This window comes from Hyperolius riggenbachi, chromosome 8, assembly GCF_040937935.1.
Source record: "Hyperolius riggenbachi isolate aHypRig1 chromosome 8, aHypRig1.pri, whole genome shotgun sequence".
Classification (NCBI taxonomy): Eukaryota; Metazoa; Chordata; class Amphibia; order Anura; family Hyperoliidae; genus Hyperolius; species Hyperolius riggenbachi.
The window spans coordinates 42317485-42335020 of record NC_090653.1 but is presented as its reverse complement, the minus strand read 5'-3'; the positions used below and the strand labels follow the sequence as shown (position 1 = coordinate 42335020).

Here is a 17536-nt window from a genome sequence, read left to right as displayed (position 1 = left end):
TCCTGGCATCAAAAATGTGTGAATGGAAGCAGTTTATCCATCATAGAAATCTGATAGGCTATTTGTGGCCCCGTCCCTTTAGTGAATTTTGACCCCAGTCACCCAATGACCGACTGCAGCAGGTTTGAATCCTCTGCCATAAACAGTGTAAGAATGGTAGCCGTTTACATTTTCTAAAAATCAATAGGTGAATTTTGATTGGCTGTTGTAGGCTCCACCCACTTTCCTGAATCTTAATCTCAGTCACCCAGTGACCAAGTGTGGCAAGTTTGAGAACCCTGCGATTAACAGTGTAAGAATGGCTGCAGTTTACATTTTCCCATTAAAAATGAGTGGCTGAAATTTGATTTTATGTTTTATGCTCCGCCCACTTTTTCTGGATTTGTAACCTCAGTCACCAAGTGACCAACTGTGCCAAGTGTAGGGACGAGAGCCGGTTCTAGACAGGCACATAAGAGGGGGCATCATGTTAGAGGAAATTTGCCGTGGCGAAAAAATGGGCATGGTCATGAGTAGAGATGTTGCGAACTGTTCGCTCGGCGAACATCTCTTGGGCTTTTACTACTTCCGGGTCGCTCTGACCCGGAGTAGTACGCCTGCGCTGCCCGGCGAAGCGCGTCCTAGATCGCGCTCCTGTTGCCGAGCACTCTCTGCGCATGTGTGTGACGTCGTTCATGACGTCACGCACTTGCGCAGAGAGTGCCCGGCAACAGGAGCGCGATCTAGGACGCGCTTCGCCGGGCAGCGCAGGCGTACTACTCCGGGTCAGAGCGACCCGGAAGTAGTAAAAGCCCCATGTATTGAGAGATGTTCGCCGGTGAACGGTTCGGGAACCGTTCGCTACATCTTTAGTCATGAGGTCATGTGGGCAGGGCTAACTGTAATGTAGTTATACCAGCTAATGTAGTTACATAAAACAAATATGACGTAAATGCACATAATGACAGACAGCGTTTCCCCAGTAAATGCACGTAATGAGATACAGCGTTTCACCAGTAAATGCACATAATGAGAGACAGCGTTTCACCACTAAATGCACATAAGAGACAGGGTTTCCCCAGTAAATGCACGTAATGAGAGACAGCGTTTCACCAGTAAATGCACATAAGAGACAGCGTTTCACCAATAAATGCATGTAATGAGAGACAGCGTTTCGTCCGTTAATTCACATTACAGACCGCATTTTACCAGTAAATGCACATAATGACAGACAGCCAGTGTCCCTAGTATAGGTAGCCAGGTGTATAGCTGTCCCCAGTTTATGTAGCCAGGCATATAGGTGCCCCTAGTATATGTAGCCAGGCGTATAGCTGTCCCCAGTATATGTAGCCAGTCATATAGGTGTCCTCAGTATATGTAGCCAGGCGTATAGGTTTCCCCAGTATATGTAGCCAGGCGTATAGGTTTCCCCAGTATATGTAGCCAGGCGTATAGCTGTCCCCAGTATATGTAGCCAGGCGTATAGCTGTCCCCAGTATATGTAGCCAGGTGTATAGATGTCCCCAATATATGTAGCCAGGCCTATAGGTGTCCCCAGTATATGTAGCCAGGACTTTAGTTGTCCTCAGGAGGGGTGGCAGCTGAGAGAGAAGAGGGAGCGGTGGGTACAGTGGCGGGGAAGGGGGGACGTCTCCCCTCCCCCTTTCCTCACCTGGTGCTCCCTCTACCCTGCTCCCCGGTTCAGAACTAAGTTTTGTGGCTGCGGCTGGCAGAGGGCGGGACTCACCTCCTCCTCGTTCCAGCACGAGAAGAACCTCTGCATTTGCCGCTAGTCTGGTCTGGTCTAGACCAGACCAGCGGCACGGAGAACTTCCTCCGTGCTCGGAATGAGGAAGAGGTAAGACCCGCCCACTGCCAGCCGCTGCCACAAAACTTAGTTCTGGAGGGGGGAGCGGGGCAGAGGGAGCACCAGGTGAGGAAAGGGGGAGGGGGGCGAGACGTCCCCCCTTCCCCGCCGCTGTGCCCATTGCTCCCTCTTCTCTCTCTGCTGCCAGCCCTCCTGCACAGAGTGCACACAGCGCTCCGACCACCCTATTTGAGGGAGCAGGACATTTTTTCGCCCCACGCTAGAGCCGGCCCTGGTGGGGACTCTGGCTTGATTACTATGAGATTGGCAGCCTTTTCCATTGACATGGGTGAAATCTGATTTGCTGTTTGTAGCTCCGCCAAGGTGTGCAGGGGGGACGCGAGACCCCCAGAACATATCATCCCAGGTAGTAAGGGATCTGTATACCAAGTGTTGTTCAAATCGGTCAAGGCGTTTCCGAGTGATTGCAGCACATACATACATACACACACACACATACATAAATACATCGGATTTTATATATATATATATATATATATATAGATTGTGTGTGTGTGTGGGGGGGGGGGGGGGGGGGAGACATTCTGTTCTATGGGAGTTATTTCCAGTAATTATTTCAATTTCCAAGCAGCCTACAGAACTCCTGCAATAAATATGTAGTGTGTCTACTTCCTGCTTTCATGGAAGCAGACAAAGGGTAAACATCTTGTGTTTACATATTGGCTGCATCTGCTAAGGACCAACGAATTATTGAGCTCAAATTACACTTGTGATTACTTACAGATAAGGGGAAATCAGACAGGCTCTTCTCTTTAAAAACACACAGAGTGCATTTCTCTCTGTTTCCCTTGTGTCCTGTGCTGTGTGTTCAGGTCCACTTTAACAGTGTTTCCTGTTTTGCTGTTTTACTGTAGGAGATCAGCAGTTCTCTGAATTAATCTACTGGTAGACTATGCTGCACGTAGTTCCACTGTGTGTCAGCAGGTGGCTCCCTGTGGTTGTGGCTTATATACTCTCAATCTGTAGTATCTATATATATAATAGACTAAGTGCCTCAACCTTCAAACAAGAAGAAGAAGTACTTTGCATGAGAAAATTTATGCGTGATCAAACACCAAGTTTAAGGCCTCTTTTCCACGGACTGTTGAGCTGTGTGCTCAGCAAGCAGTTACCAGGCAGCAGTGAGCAGATACCAGGCAGCAACCAGCAGTTACCAGGCAGCAACCAGCAGTTACCAGGCAGCAGTGAGCAGTTACCAGGCAGCAGTGAGCAGTTACCAGGCAGCAACCAGCAGTTACCAGGCAGCAACCAGCAGTTACCAGGCAGCAACCAGCAGTTACCAGGCAGCAACCAGCAGTTACCAGGCAGCAACCAGCAGTTACCAGGCAGCAACCAGCAGTTACCAGGCAGCAACCAGCAGTTACCAGGCAGCAACAAGCAGTTACCAGGCGGCAGCAGCAAGCAGTTACCAGGCAGCAGCAAGCAGTTACCAGGCAGCAGCAAGCAGATACCAGGCAGCAGCAAGCAGATACCAGGCAGCAGCAAGCAGTTACCAGGCAGCAGCAAGCAGTTACCAGGCAGCAGCAAGCAGTTACCAGGCAGCAGCAAGCAGTTACCAGGCAGCAGTGAGCAGTTGTGAGAGTTTGAGAGCCATTTCACTGCCTATTCACAGTCCATGGAAAAGAGGCCTTACCCTAGCAAGTCTGACATTGCAAATCTGGCCTAATTGGATATTCATGAGGCAATGCTCATGCAAATGCATACACAAACCAATACCACAAAGCAGTCACCCTGCTACATTAGCACTATCCGGCTTAGTGCACACCAGAGCGGTTCGGCAGCGTTTTGCGATCCACTTGCGGCTGCGGATACGCTTGGGTAATGTATTTCAATGGGCTGGTGCACACTAGAGCGGGAGGCGTTTTGCTGAAACGCATACTCCCGAGGTGAGGCATTTTTTTGGATTTCGGATGCGTTTCTGCCTCAATGTTAAGTATAGGAAAAAGGCAAACCGCTCTGAAAAACGGCAGTTCAGAGCGGTTTTGCAGGCGTTTTTGTTACAGAAGCTGTTCAGTAACAGCTTTACTGTAACAATATATGAAATCTACTACACCAAAAACGCTTTACAAAACCGCAAAATGCTAGGTGAAATGCTACAGAAAAATAAGAAAAAGCGTTTCAAAATCTGCTAGCATTTTGCGGATCTGCTAGCAGTTTTTGGTGTGCTCCAGGCCTCCAGGAGCGCCACGGGGAGGATTCCCAATGCCCCCTTTTTATACAACTGGGGGGACCGCAGGGTCCCAGGCTCTCTCACTGCCTGGAAACCACAGCGGCACCCCGGAGGGGGAGGCTGGGTGGCGTGGACGACCCCCCCAAGTTTGGCCAGCGCCGGGGAGAGCCGTCTGCACCCACCTCCCAATATTAAAAACAGGCACTTACCTTAACGTCCATTGCGTTCTGCTACATGCGCATTAATTTGGGGGCACCACATGAGAAGGGAGAGAAGCATGGGTCACCCCGAGCTTTAGAGCTCAGGGCTGGCTCACATACAGCACTCCAGAGGGGGGGGGGGGGGGGGTAGGACAGGCGCACTCACTCCAGGGTTCACACCACCAGAGCAAGCCATCCACCACCTGCCTCCCAAGGATACAAACTGCACAAAATGCTTTCCATGAGAAAATTAAGGCGCATGTAGCAGAGCCCAATGGACGTTAAGGTAAGTGGCTGTTTTTAATATTAGGAGGTGGGTGCGGACGGCTCTCCCCAGCGCTGGCCACGCTTGGGGGGGGCAGCTGCGCCACCCAGCCTCCCACTCCGGGGTGCCGCTGTGGTTCCCAGGCAGCGAGAGAGCACTTTGCAGTATTGGTTTTTTGACTCTGCATAGTTTGGCATGCGAAAGCAAATGCATATTTGCATGAGCATTGCCTCATGAATAGCCAATTAGGCCGGATTTGCAAAGCCAGACTTGCTAGGGTTAAACTTGGTGTTTGAGCACGCATACATTTTGTCATGGAAAGCCTACTTCTTCTTGCTTCAAGGTTGAGGCACGTACTCTATTAGATAGATAGATGCGGCGTATGCTACGACGCGGGTTGGCTAGTTATATATAATGAGTAACTCATAAGTAGTGTTTGAATTCAGTATATACAGGATCTTCTAAAAAAAATATTGTGATAAAGTTCATTATTTTCTGTAATGTACTGATAAACAAGAAGTTTTAAATCAGGATGATACCATTTATTGGCTAACTAAAAATGAATAAAAATAAGCAAGCTTTTGGCCTTGCAGCCTTCGTCTGGCTTACTGATAAACATTAGACTTTCATATATTTTAGATTCATTACACACAACTGAAGTAGTTCAAGCCTGTTATTGTTTTAATATTGATTATTTTGGCATACAGCTCATGAAAACCCAAAATTCCTATCTCAAAAAATTAGCATATTTCATCCGACCAATAAAAGAAAAGTGTCTTTAAAACAAAAAAGTCAACCTTCAAATAATTATGTTCAGTTATGCATTCAATACTTGGTCGGGAATCCTTTTGCAGAAATGACTGCTTCAATGCGGCGTGGGATGGAGGCAATCAGCCTGTGGCACTGCTCAGGTGTTATGGAGGCCCAGGATGCTTCGATAGTGGCCTTAAGCTCATCCAGAGTGTTGGGTCTTGCGTCTCTCAACTTTCTCTTCACAATATCCCACAGATTCTCTATGGGGTTCAGGTCAGGAGAGTTGGCAGGCCAATTGAGCACAGTAATACTATGGTCAGTAAACCATTTACCAGTGGTTTTGGCACTGTGAGCAGGTACCAGGTCGTGCTGAAAAATGAAATCTTCATCTCCATAAAGCTTTTCAGCAGATGGAAGCATGAACCCACTTTTGAACCAGAAACAGCTGCAGAAGTGCCTGACCTGGGCTACAGAGAAGCAGCACTGGACTGTTGCTCAGTGGTCCAAAGTACTTTTTTCGGTTGAAAGCAACTTTTACATGTCATTCGGAAATCAAGGTGCCAGAGTCTGGAGGAAGACTGGGGAGAGGGAAATGCCAAAATGCCTGAAGTCCAGTGTCAAGTACCCAAAGTCAGTGATGGTCTGGGGTGCCATGTCAGCTGCTGGTGTTGGTCCACTGTGTTTCATCAAGGGCAGGGTCAATGCAGCTAGCTATCAGGAGATTTTGGAGCACTTCATGCTTCCATCTGCTACACACTGAGCTGGTGGTCATTTCAGATGCAGCCTTAGTGGTATGCGCTGGCGTTTTCCTTGCTGTTCTACCAAATGTAAGTTACACATTTATTTGCATAGCTGCTCCCGAGGTTTTAAATTTAGGTTAGGTCACTTGCCCAGAGGTCTGCCTCACCGTGGCGCAAGTGTCTAGTATAATATACTTTGCATGCAAACCATATTGGAAGCTAAAGTACCTCCTAGTTTAATAAATGTTAGCACTTGTCTTGGATGCAGGGCATGCATTTTTCAGTCTGGCAGAGGCGGTGTATGTCTGTGCGATTAACCATTCAATTGCAACATGTGTTTAGGGATGCGCAGCCTTTCCCCCCCACCTTTCCTTTACTTTGTAACTATGTAACTGTCAGGTTAGCTGCTCCCAGCCCCTTCTCCTGAGTTTCCTGTTTGCATGATAAGTAGTAGCAGATTTGCATATGATTTGCATCTGAATTGAATGCGAAGTGTGCAGAAAGTCTATATAGGTGCTACACACTGAGCTGGTGGTCATTTCAGATGCAGCCTTAGTGGTATGCGCTGGCGTTCTCCTTGTTGTTCTACCAAATGTAAGTTACACATTTTTTTGCATAGCTGCTCCCGAGGTTTTAAATTTAGGCTAGGTCACTTGCCCGGAGGTCTGCCTCACCGTGGCGCAAGTGTCTAGTATAATATACTTTGCATGCAAATCATATTGGAAGCTAAAGTACCTCCTAGTTTAATAAATGTTAGCACTTGTCTTCGATGCAGGGCATGCATTTTTCAGTCTGGCAAGGCGGTGTATGCCTGTGCGATTAACCATTCAATTGCAACATGTGTTTAGGGATGCGCAGCCTTTCCTACCCACCTTTCCTTTACTTTGTAACTACGTAACTGTCATGTTAGCTGCTCCCAGCCCCTCCTCCTGAGTTTCCTGTTTGCATGATAAGTAGTAGCAGATTTGCATATGATTTGCATCTGAATTGAATGCGAAGTGTGCAGAAAGTCTATATAGGTGCTACACACTGAGCTGGTGGTCATTTCAGATGCAGCCTTAGTGGTATGCGCTGGCGTTCTCCTTGCTGTTCTACCAAATGTAAGTTACACATTTTTTTGCATAGCTGCTCCCGAGGTTTTAAATTTAGGTTAGGTCACTTGCCCGGAGGTCTGCCTCACCGTGGTGCAAGTGACTAGTACCTCCTAGTTTAATAAATGTTAGCACTTGTCTTGGATGCAGGGCATGCATTTTTCAGTCTGGCAGAGGCGGTGTATGCCTGTGCGATTAACCATTCAATTGCAACATGTGTTTAGGGATGCGCAGCCTTTCCCCCCCACCTTTCCTTTATTTATCAGGATTAGCGTAAAGGTTGAACACCAACGGACCTTTGACCTGCAGCATCCGTCCCTTAGAGCAGGAGGTACAGTGAATGTAAGTCTTCAAAAAGGATCCGAACAGGGGCGTAACAATAAACCCTGCAAGGGATGAAGCTGCAGGGGGCCCCCGAAGCCACAGGGGGCCCCATCCTGAGAAACTGATAACTAAGGATGAGGAGATTAAAAAAAAACTTTCTGCTCTCTGCACAATTGTTCTAATGACTGCATCTGCTCAGCTACCGATAAGGAATCATACAATGTTTTGCAGACAAAGATTTGTACACAGTCCCTATTCAGTGTGCAGCAAACTCTTCTGAACAGTGCCCAGCAACCAACCTCTCCACCCCCTCCAGTGCTGTGTACAATAGTGATGCTAGAGAAGTCTGGAGAGCCAATTCTGCTCTACCAGAGATGGACAGAGTGAGTGTAATAAGCTGAGGCTGGGAGCACACTTGTCTGTCGGTTTTCTGTATGCGTTTTTTTGCACACCATGTGTGTCTGTATGTGTAAAAACATGCACGCTTTACCACAGAAGCTTATGTAAATGATAAAGAAAATAGGTGCGGTGGGTGGAGGGGAGTTTTGCTGGGTGACCCAGTAAGTTCTAGTTACGACTTTGGATCCGCATCGTCTATAAACTACAGTTATAGTGCACTCTGTGCTGTGTGTCTGACAGCCTGAGGAAGCTATTGTCATTTGGAAGCACCATGCATTGCTGCTATGGAGACCTGGAACACTATTCATTGATGGTTTTATTTGCCACTTTACTGAAGATACAATACAAATTAGACATTTTAGACTCTTATTGTATCTTCAGTAAAGTGGCAAATAAAACCATCAAAGAATAGTGTGCCAGGTCTCCATAGCAGCAATGCATGGTGCTTCCAAATGACAATAGCTTCCGCAGGCTGTCAGACACACAGCACAGAGTGCACTATAACTGTGTGTCTGACAGCCTAAGGAAGGATTTGCCAGTTGGAAATGCCATGTGTCGCTGCTATGGAGACCCAGCACACTACTCTTTGATGATTTTATTTGCCATTTTAATGAAGATAAATAAAAATTTGACACTTTAGACAATGCGGGCCCATTTCCATTTGCGAATGGGAGCTGAAGGGATGTGATGCGGCTACGCATCACTTCCGCCCAATTCGCATCACTTCCGCATCCCCCGAATGGAGAAGATGGGGGCGGATGCAGGCGAAATGCAGGCGTGCGAGAATCTGCAGCATGCCGCAGATTCTCTAATCGATCCGCCCGCTCTGGATAACCTGCACGCAATGGAAACTGTTGCATTGCCATGCACTGGTTACAGTTTGCCCATGGTGCAATGCGGCTATGTAGCCACATCACACCACGTTTACTGGAAACGGGCCTTAAATCATTTATTCACTTACACAGGACTCAACTTACGCTCAGATTCAACTTACAAACAACTCAGGTTTAGAGGACAAAGGTCAGTGGAAAGAAATATACTAAACCTGGTGCAACCCATGGTGCAGGTGAGTCTTGTAGACCTTCCCCCCCCTGAGCTGTCTCTAGCTAAGTTACTCTATCTAACCTACACTGCACTTCACTCACCCCTGCTGACCCCCAGATACACTAACTACACTACACTTACCCCTGCTGACCCCCAGATACACTAACTACACTACACTTATCCCTGCTGACCCCCAGATATACTAACTACACTGCACTTACCCCTGCTGACCCCCAGATATACTAACTACACTGCACTTACCCCTGCTGACCCCCAGATATACTAACTACACTATATTTACCCCTGCTGACCCCCAGATACACTAACTACACTACACTTATCCCTGCTGACCCCCAGATACACTAACTACACTACACTTATCCCTGCTGACCCCAGATATACTAACTACACTGCACTTATAGGTTATTGGCTACCTATACTGGAGGAAGTGCACATTGGGCTATCTATCTAGAGGGCTACATATTTTAGGAGGGAACACCTTTGGCTACCTATTATTATGGGAAAGCGGGCCTCTGACTGCCACATATTATATGCTGCTTGGGGTCACAAAAACCTTAGCAGCGCCCCTGTATATATGTATATACACTAAATGAAACTGGATTGTTCCTCTAAAACGACCACGATGTGCTGAGTTTGTCTTTCATTCTGTATTTTTATCTGGATTTCTCAGAAATCATGTGACCAGTTTTGGTAAATGCTGCCTGTGTAAACACGGGGCAGGAAACATTTTGGACTTTGTTTTGCTGGCAGAGGACTCTGTGTATGTTTTAGGAACTCCCCTCCTAGCAGAAAATAACAAAACATCAGTGTGGCTGGATAGTGTACTGGTTCGAGGGCTCTGCCTCTGACACTGGAGACCAGGGTTTGAATCTTAGCTCTTCCTGTTCAGTAAGGAGACATCGGGCAAGACACCCTAACACTGATACTGCCTATAGAACGCACCCTAGTGGCTGCAGCTCAAGTGCTTTGAGTCCACCAGGAGAAAAGCGCAATATAAATGTTATGTTATGTGTCTTGTCTTGTCAATCTGATAACCACATTGACCAGTGTATGGTCAGCTTAAAATGGACCTGAACTCTTGCACAGGACAGAAGGAAAACAGAGGGAAATGCACTTTGTATGTATTTAGAGAGTTTAGCCTGTCTAATCCCCCCCTCATCTGTGACTAATCACAACTGTAATTTGATCTCTCAGCAGTGTTAGCTGGCTGCCTAGGTAGAGCAGCTAATTTGTAAACACAGGATGTTAACCCTATGTCTGCTTCAATGAAAGCAGAAAGTAGACACACTGCAGATGTATTGCAGGATTTGTATCAGCTTTAACAAAGAAATGTTTTTCTTTAAAGGTTATTATGCTGTTGCTTATCTTTTAGAGCAGAGAGGAAGTTCTGAGTTCAGGTCCAATTCATGGGACCCTGTTAACGATAAATGTTAAAAGCACAATGTAATGCATTCACTGCAAGGAGGCCTGTCCTGACACGCATATGTAAATAATCCGCAGGGAAATCTCCAGGTAACATAAAAAATAAATGGCTTGGCATGAGTCTGCAGTGAAAGACGGAAGTCCAGCCCTGGCAGGTGTCTGGCACACAGTGTGGAGGAATCTCAATGTACTAACAATAACGAAGGGATCTGCTTACACAGAGGGAGGAGCTTACACAGAGAGTATATAGGGAGGAAAGAAGCACACCAGGCATGTATTGCAGCCATACCCATGCCAGGTTTAGGATACCCTCCAGGTAAGTGTTACAGCACACATGTAAAAATGCTATGACCATTTGCTGTTAAAGAGACTCCGTAACAAAAATTGCATCCTGTTTTTTATCATCCTACAAGTTCCAAAAGCTATTCTAATGTGTTCTGGCTTACTGCAGCACGTTCTACTATCACCATCTCTGTAATAAATCAACTTATCTCTCTCTTGTCAGACTTGTCAGGCCTGTGTCTGGAAGGCTGCCAAGTTCTTCAGTGTTGTGGTTCTGTGATGCATCTCCCCCCTCCAGGCCCCTCTCTGCACACTGCCTGTGTATTATTTAGATTAGGGCAGCTTCTCTCTCATCTTTTACAAGCTGGATAAATCCTCCTTTGAGCTGGCTGGGCTTTCACATACTGAGGAATTACATACAGGCAGAGCTGTCTGCACTCTGCAGGAAGAAACAGCCTGACACTTCAGTGGAAGATAGCTGCAGGGGGAAAGAAACACACAAATGATCTCTTGAGATTCAAAAGAGAGGCTGTATACAGCCTGCTTGTGTATGGAAGTATTTTCTATTTGTGGACATACTGTACATCAATCTACTTCCTGTTTTGGTGGACATTTTGTTTGTTTATAAACAAACTTTTAAAAACTGTTTTTAACCACTTTTAATGCGGCGAGGAGCGGCGAAATTGTGACAGAGGGTAATAGATGTCCCCTAACGCACTGGTATGTTTACTTTTGTGTGATTTTAACAATACAGATTCTCTTTAACCTTCTGCCGCCCGCGTCACGCCAGTAGGCGTGGCCGCGGCGGCAGCCTCAGGACCGCCTAACGCCAATTGGCGTAAAGTCCTGGGGCTCTATTTTGCATGAGATCGCGCGCATGGTGCGCGCGCATCTCATGCACGGAGGGCGGAGCTCCGCCCCGCCTTCAGTCTCCGAGCGGCTATTGACGCTCGGGAGACTGTTAGACGGCGATCACGCCGTCTATTTACTTGGTGCAGCGCTGCGATGAGCAGCAGCGCTGCACTGGGGACAGCCGTGTGACACGGCTGTCCCCATGGGGGACAAGAGAGCGATCGGCTTTCATAGGCAGAAGCCTATGACAGCCGATCGCCATAATTGGCCGGCTGTGGGGAGGGGGGGAGGGAGGGAGGGAATACACTTAAAGAAACAGGGGTTTTTAGAAAAAAAAAAAAAAAACAATAATATTTATTTAAAGAAAAATAAACATGGGGAGATCGATCAGATCCCACCAACAGAGAGCTCTGTTGGTGGGGAGAAAAGGGGGGGGGGAAATCACTTGTGTGCTGTGTTGTGCGGCCCTGCAGCTTGGCCTTAAAGCTGCAGTGGCCAATTTTGCTAAAAATGGCCTGGTCACTAGGGGGGTTTAGCCCTGCAGTCCTCAAGTGGTTAAGGCTGCTTTCACAGTGGGACGTTACAGGCGCACGTTAGAGCAGCCTGTAATGCAGCCCAACTCACGGTAATGAAAAATCAATGGGCTGTTCACAGTGCCCACGTTGCGTTACATTGTAACGCAGCACATCCAGATAACGTACTGCATGCAGTACTTTACACACGGCGAAGCCGCGTTAGACTGTTTGCACATGCTCAGTGCAGGAGAGGAGGAGGGGAGAGTCTGCTATTGTCCCTAGCCACATGGCTAATTAATATTCACTGCACTGTGTGATGTGCAGTGTTTACTTCCTGGAGCGGCCGATTTGTGCGGCGATTGGCTGGCGGGACCACGTGATGCGGAGTGTTCCGATCACGTGGTCTCCACAGTCTTTGGACGCATGCGCCGTTTTCGTTCTACCCGGATCGAACAAAAACGGCGCACCAACAGACGCATAATGCATCTCTACGTAGCATCCGAGTTTAGCACCACCATGCGTTGCGTTAGGGGAACATTATGCGGCCTTAACGTCCCCTCTAACGCAACATCTCTGTGTGAAAGAGCCCTAAATGTTTAATGCTCTACTTCAGCCTCTCATTTCATAATGCATATGATGGGACAATTGCATTAAGTAGTGATACCCAATGTCTGTACCTTTTGCAATAAATATACAGTATATGACACACCTGACTGGCTTGGTCCTGTAGCTCCTCAGTATCAAGAGAGTGGGAAATACTTACCTAGAGCAGATCACCTGATCCTGCTCACCCCTTTCCTCTGATGAGGGCTAATTGGACCATGCCTTGTAAGGGTTTTTCACCTTCCTCTGGATCAACAGGGATATGTGAGGGAGCAGGTGGGTGTTGTACTTTGTTTTCTGGTTGAACTTGATGGACGTATGTCTTTTTTCAACCCAAATAACTATGCAACTATGAGAAGGATTTACTCTTTGTGGACAGCACTACACCATCTCCCTGCCGAGGTTCTTCCTTATAAAGCATTTAACCCTTCCCACACTCAACTTAAAGGAAACATCCAGGCTGAAAAACAAACAAAAATCAACTTACCTGGGGCTTCCTCCAGCCCCTGGCAGCCATCCTGTCCCCTCGCCGCAGCTCCACTCACTGCCAGTGGCCCAGGCTCCCCTCCGGTATCAGGGGCCTAGTTGCGCTCCACCGTGTGTCTCACAGTCGCTCTGAAGTCATCCGGACTGTACTGCGCAGGTCATGAGCCGCACATTGGAGCGCAAGTAGATGCCGACCTGGCGAGGTCGGCATCTGCACCGGAGGAGACCGGGAGCCACTGGAGCTGCGGCGACGGCACAGGACGGCTGCCAGGGGCTGGAGTGAGCTCGAGGTAAATTGATTTTTGTTTATTTTTTTGCCTGGACCTTCCCTTTAAAGCAGGGGTCAGGAAGCTTTTTGGCTGAGAGAGCCATAAACGCCACATATTTTAAAATGTAGTTCTGTGAGAGCCATACAATATGTTTCAAACTGGGACAGTGCGCATGTGCAGCAGAGGGCTCACGTCCCTGTTGCCATGGTGATGTGTACACAGTTGATCCTCCGGGCAGCGGAAGTGTCAGACACGTCTTCAGCTTCTCTTGGGTTTCAGCAACATCAGCAATTTCCATGAGAGCCAGACAGGAGAAATACTGACTAACAGCTTATACAATTAGCTAACTGACTTTGGGGGTTGATTCACTTTGTAGGGTGAGATCCCCACACTTTGGCCAAATAGGCTGCTTGTCAAGTGACAGACAGCCTATTGGGCCAGTCAAAGTGCAGTGATCTCGTCCTACAAAGTCACTGCACCTGACAGGATCCAGGGTGAGACAATTGGAGCAGTCGTTAGTTTTGGGTGGAGCGCGAGTAAGTTAGTAGTGCATGCTACAGCAGTAGTGTCTCTACTTTAAAAATTCTACTTGCGCTGCCACACTAAGTGGCGCTGCTTGAGCAGTGTAGCTTAGTGAATCAACCCCTAACTGTGAGCCAGATGTAGCCATCAAAAGAGCCACATCTGGCTCCCGAGCCATAGATTCCCTACCCCTGCTTTAAAGTGTTTGTAAAAGCCACATGTACTTGTAATCATCATATCCTGCTTGTAACAGGAAACGGGAAACGGGAAACAGGAAACGGTCTCTCACTTTTCTTAAATGGTGAGCACAAATTTCCCATAACTGTAATTTCGCATCGTAACAACTCAAAATCGGAATGCAAAATTTTGAGTAAAATCTTAATTCATTTTGTTTGTAAATATAATTAGGAACCGTAATCTCATAATTTTCACATAATTTCATGCCAACTTCAGTGGTTAATAGCAAAACCCCCATAAATGCAAAAAAAAAAAAACATCACCAAAATTGATACATATGTTAAGGGGAAAGGTGGAAACAAGGTAAAAAAAATAGGAAAAAAGAAAAAAAAGGAAAAAGGAAAACTTATTTTTAAACTGTCATTTTTTTTAGTTTAAAAAATACTTTTTCCTCTGCATTTTTAATTTTTTTTTCTCAAAAACGACAAGGTTTTTGTTTTTTTTTTACCTTATTTCCACCCTTTCCCATAACATAAGTAGCAATTTTGGCAACCACCATAGCATGTATGGTAGCTTTGCTATTGTTTTTTGCTACCATTAAAGTCGGCACAAAATGGCGTGAAAATTACGCTAAATTACGAGGGAGTACAGAGGGAGATACTGGTTGCTTGGCAGTTGGAAGTTATTTCCCACAATGCACCACTGTTTACAGACAGGAAACTGTCAGGACCTCGGACCTCTTCACAGTCAGGCCTCGTTCACACTATACAGGCTGCCTGTGCATTCCAGCAGTGTGTATGGTGTGCGATCAGCAAGAACACCAGAATTGCATAGACAGCACTCCTGATGTTCAGACTATGCGCGCTGCACTATCGCACTGCTGCACGTATTTTTGGCAAATCGCATCGCTGATCCCAATCACTGTAATGAATGGGATCAGCAGCACAACGCATGGCAACGCAGATGGCATGCAATCGCATGAGCTTGTGTTCCGAACACACGGAATTCTGCGTTGCCTAATGTGACCGAGGCATAACTTGTTTCATGCAGGCTTTGCATTAAATCGGACATGAACTCAAAACATCCTCTCTGCTCTAAAAGATACACAGCATGATAACCTTTAAAGAAAAACATTTCTTTGTTACAGTTGCAATAAATCTGCAGTTTGTCTACTCCCTGTTTTCATGGAAGCAGATAGGATTAACATCCTGTGTTTACAAATTAGCTGCTCTGGCGAGGCAGCCAGCTGGCACAGCTGAGGGATCAAATTACAATTTGTCTTAGTCATAGATAAGGGGGAATGAGGCTAAACTCTCTAAATACATCGGTTTTCCTTCTGCCCTGTGCAAGAGTTCAGGTCCACTTTAACAGTCTATGTCCAGTCTCCATTGCAGTTCATACTCAGTATAACGCGTGTGTTATATAGCTGATCACTGTGAACCTGGCCTCAGGATTGAGGGAGTCGCGGGGTTAAATACTCACCTGTCCTGATGTCTCCTCTTCAGGCAGGTGAACACTCCGCCTCCTTTTCGGAACAGGCCCTGGCGTTTTTTTCTTAAATGGATCTGAGGTGAACTTTTACTCATTGCATAATTGTGTTCCTTTCCTATTGTTTACAGGGCATTCCTCAAGCCAAATACTTTTGTGTTTTTGTTTTAATACTCTAATTCCCTATAAACTAAATAAACCACGCCCACAGGTTTTCAGAGAGCCTTGGCAGTAGCAAGGGCTCATGGGAGGTCAGTCTGGACAGGAGGAGGAGGAGGTGTTACTAGCCATTGATTTCAGAGGCAAAGGGGAGGAGGGAGGAGGGGGGATTAGGTTTTTTTCACAGGCTGAGTGCTCAAGATGCAGATAAGCCTGCCTCTGTGTAATGTTTACAAACAACATTGCTGCTGTCATTGTATCACAGGAATAAATAATCATTTTCTATTACAGCTGTTTGCAGCTAGATTTGCTGTGTAAACTATCTAAACTTTAGATAAGATATATAGACAAGTTACTTGTTATAGATAGTTTTTCATCTCGGATCCGCTTTAAATAGCCCAAAAATTTGAAGAAGATAAAAAATTCTATAAATGAACCTAAGGATGTTTCGACATAAGAATGTCCGAGAAATGTGAAGAAGTGCATCATGGGATTGCAGCAAATCTGCAGATACAGCAAAGATCCAGCGTTTGCTACATTTGAGAACTTTCACTTTTGAGTCACTGTTGATTTGGTGCCCTCTGTCCCTCTGCTTATCTCTGTCCGGCCCCCTGTTGTGTATATAACCTCCCTCTGCCTTCTGCCCTCAGTCTGTGGCTGCACGATGGGTCTGTCTCCTCTCCTGAGCTGTCTGCTATGGACCGCCATATTTGGGGCGACTGTGGCGCAAACTCCCATGTAAGTCAAATCATTATTATAAACAGTATTGGTTTATATAGCTCCAACCTCTTCCTCGGCTCTGTACAAATAGTTTACAACCAAGTTACAAGGGCAAGCAAGGGAAGTCGGGTCCAAAACACAGTTGTACAGATAAATATACATAGATGGGTAAGCTAGCAAATGCAGCAATAGCAAGAAACAATAGGAGAAAGGGCTCTACCTATTCAAGTTAAAAATTAAAGGGATAAGGGGTGAGCACGGGAGGTAATGGTGTCTAAGGACCCTTTATCACTAGGTGCCATTAGATCCAAAAATCGGATCACCCGTGGTTTGCAGATTGGCACAACAACATGAAAATTGTGGGGCTCTTTTTCCGTAGTGTGATTTGTTTTTTTCTGAACCGCAATTGCTGGCCTGCTGCATTATTGCTACAGAGGAAACACAGGGACACCAAGAGCCCAATATAGTGTAGTATGTATTGGTATTGGGTGAGAAAGTGAAAGGGTAAGTATAGTTATACTCACAAACCAGGGTTACCGCCAAGGCAACCACTGTAAATGCAGGTGGGGAGATTAGACCTGTTCCCACTCAGGATTAAGAAGTCACTCTCTGTAGATAGGAAGAACAAAAAAAGGGGTGTCACCCCTCCACCTGGGGTGGACTGGAACTATATGCAAAAGAACAGAGGCATCAAAAGACTAAAATGAAGTAAAACTTATAAAACATGGAGTGGCAATGGTGGACTTACCTACTCCAAAGGACAAAATCGACAAACGTGTGTTAGCAATACAATTTGTTGATATAATCCTGAATTTGTTTGTAATGCGTTTCGCAGGTGTGACCCTGCTTCATCAGACAGTCAGGTGGGAGCATAGAACTAATATCCGTCCAGGTCTGTGCCAAGCACCTGAATGAATGGATTGCGGTAGTGGACATAGAAAGAAACGCGATTGCAGTGTGATCACATATGGGATCACTTTTTTTTTTTTTTTTAGCGCACAAGAGCCCTTAGAGCCCTATTCCATTTGCTGCAATACGCTTCAAACAGCAGATTGCAGCTGTCCTGCTGATCACAAGAGTACTGCAATTTACATGTGATTTGCAATGCTCATTTTCCACTACAGGGCTTTGTTATTTCCCGAACGCAATCGCCAGCTTTTGCAATTC

General features: G+C 46.3%; 2 protein-coding genes across 3 annotated transcripts in view; one reads left to right on the top strand and one right to left on the bottom strand.

The window, feature by feature from the left end:
- The window catches only part of EGFL8 (EGF like domain multiple 8), a 309298-nt gene that overhangs the window by 80931 nt on the left and 210831 nt on the right, over window positions 1-17536 (bottom strand). The window contains exon 1 of one of the 2 annotated variants that reach the window (XM_068250303.1): window positions 2589-2654. The exons of the other annotated variant lie outside the window; for it this stretch is intronic. The gene's annotated coding sequence lies outside the window, so the exon portion shown is untranslated. Of the gene's footprint in view, window positions 1-2588; window positions 2655-17536 lie in introns of those variants that run through there. 2 annotated transcript variants of the gene reach the window in all.
- Window positions 10573-17536, top strand: part of LOC137528756 (complement C4-B-like) — a 158322-nt gene continuing 151358 nt past the window's right edge. Inside the window, exons 1-2 of the mRNA XM_068250296.1 lie at window positions 10573-10612; window positions 16300-16387. Coding sequence (XP_068106397.1) covers window positions 10588-10612; window positions 16300-16387 — 113 coding nt within the window. The 5' untranslated portion in view covers window positions 10573-10587. The remainder of the gene's footprint in view (window positions 10613-16299; window positions 16388-17536) is intronic.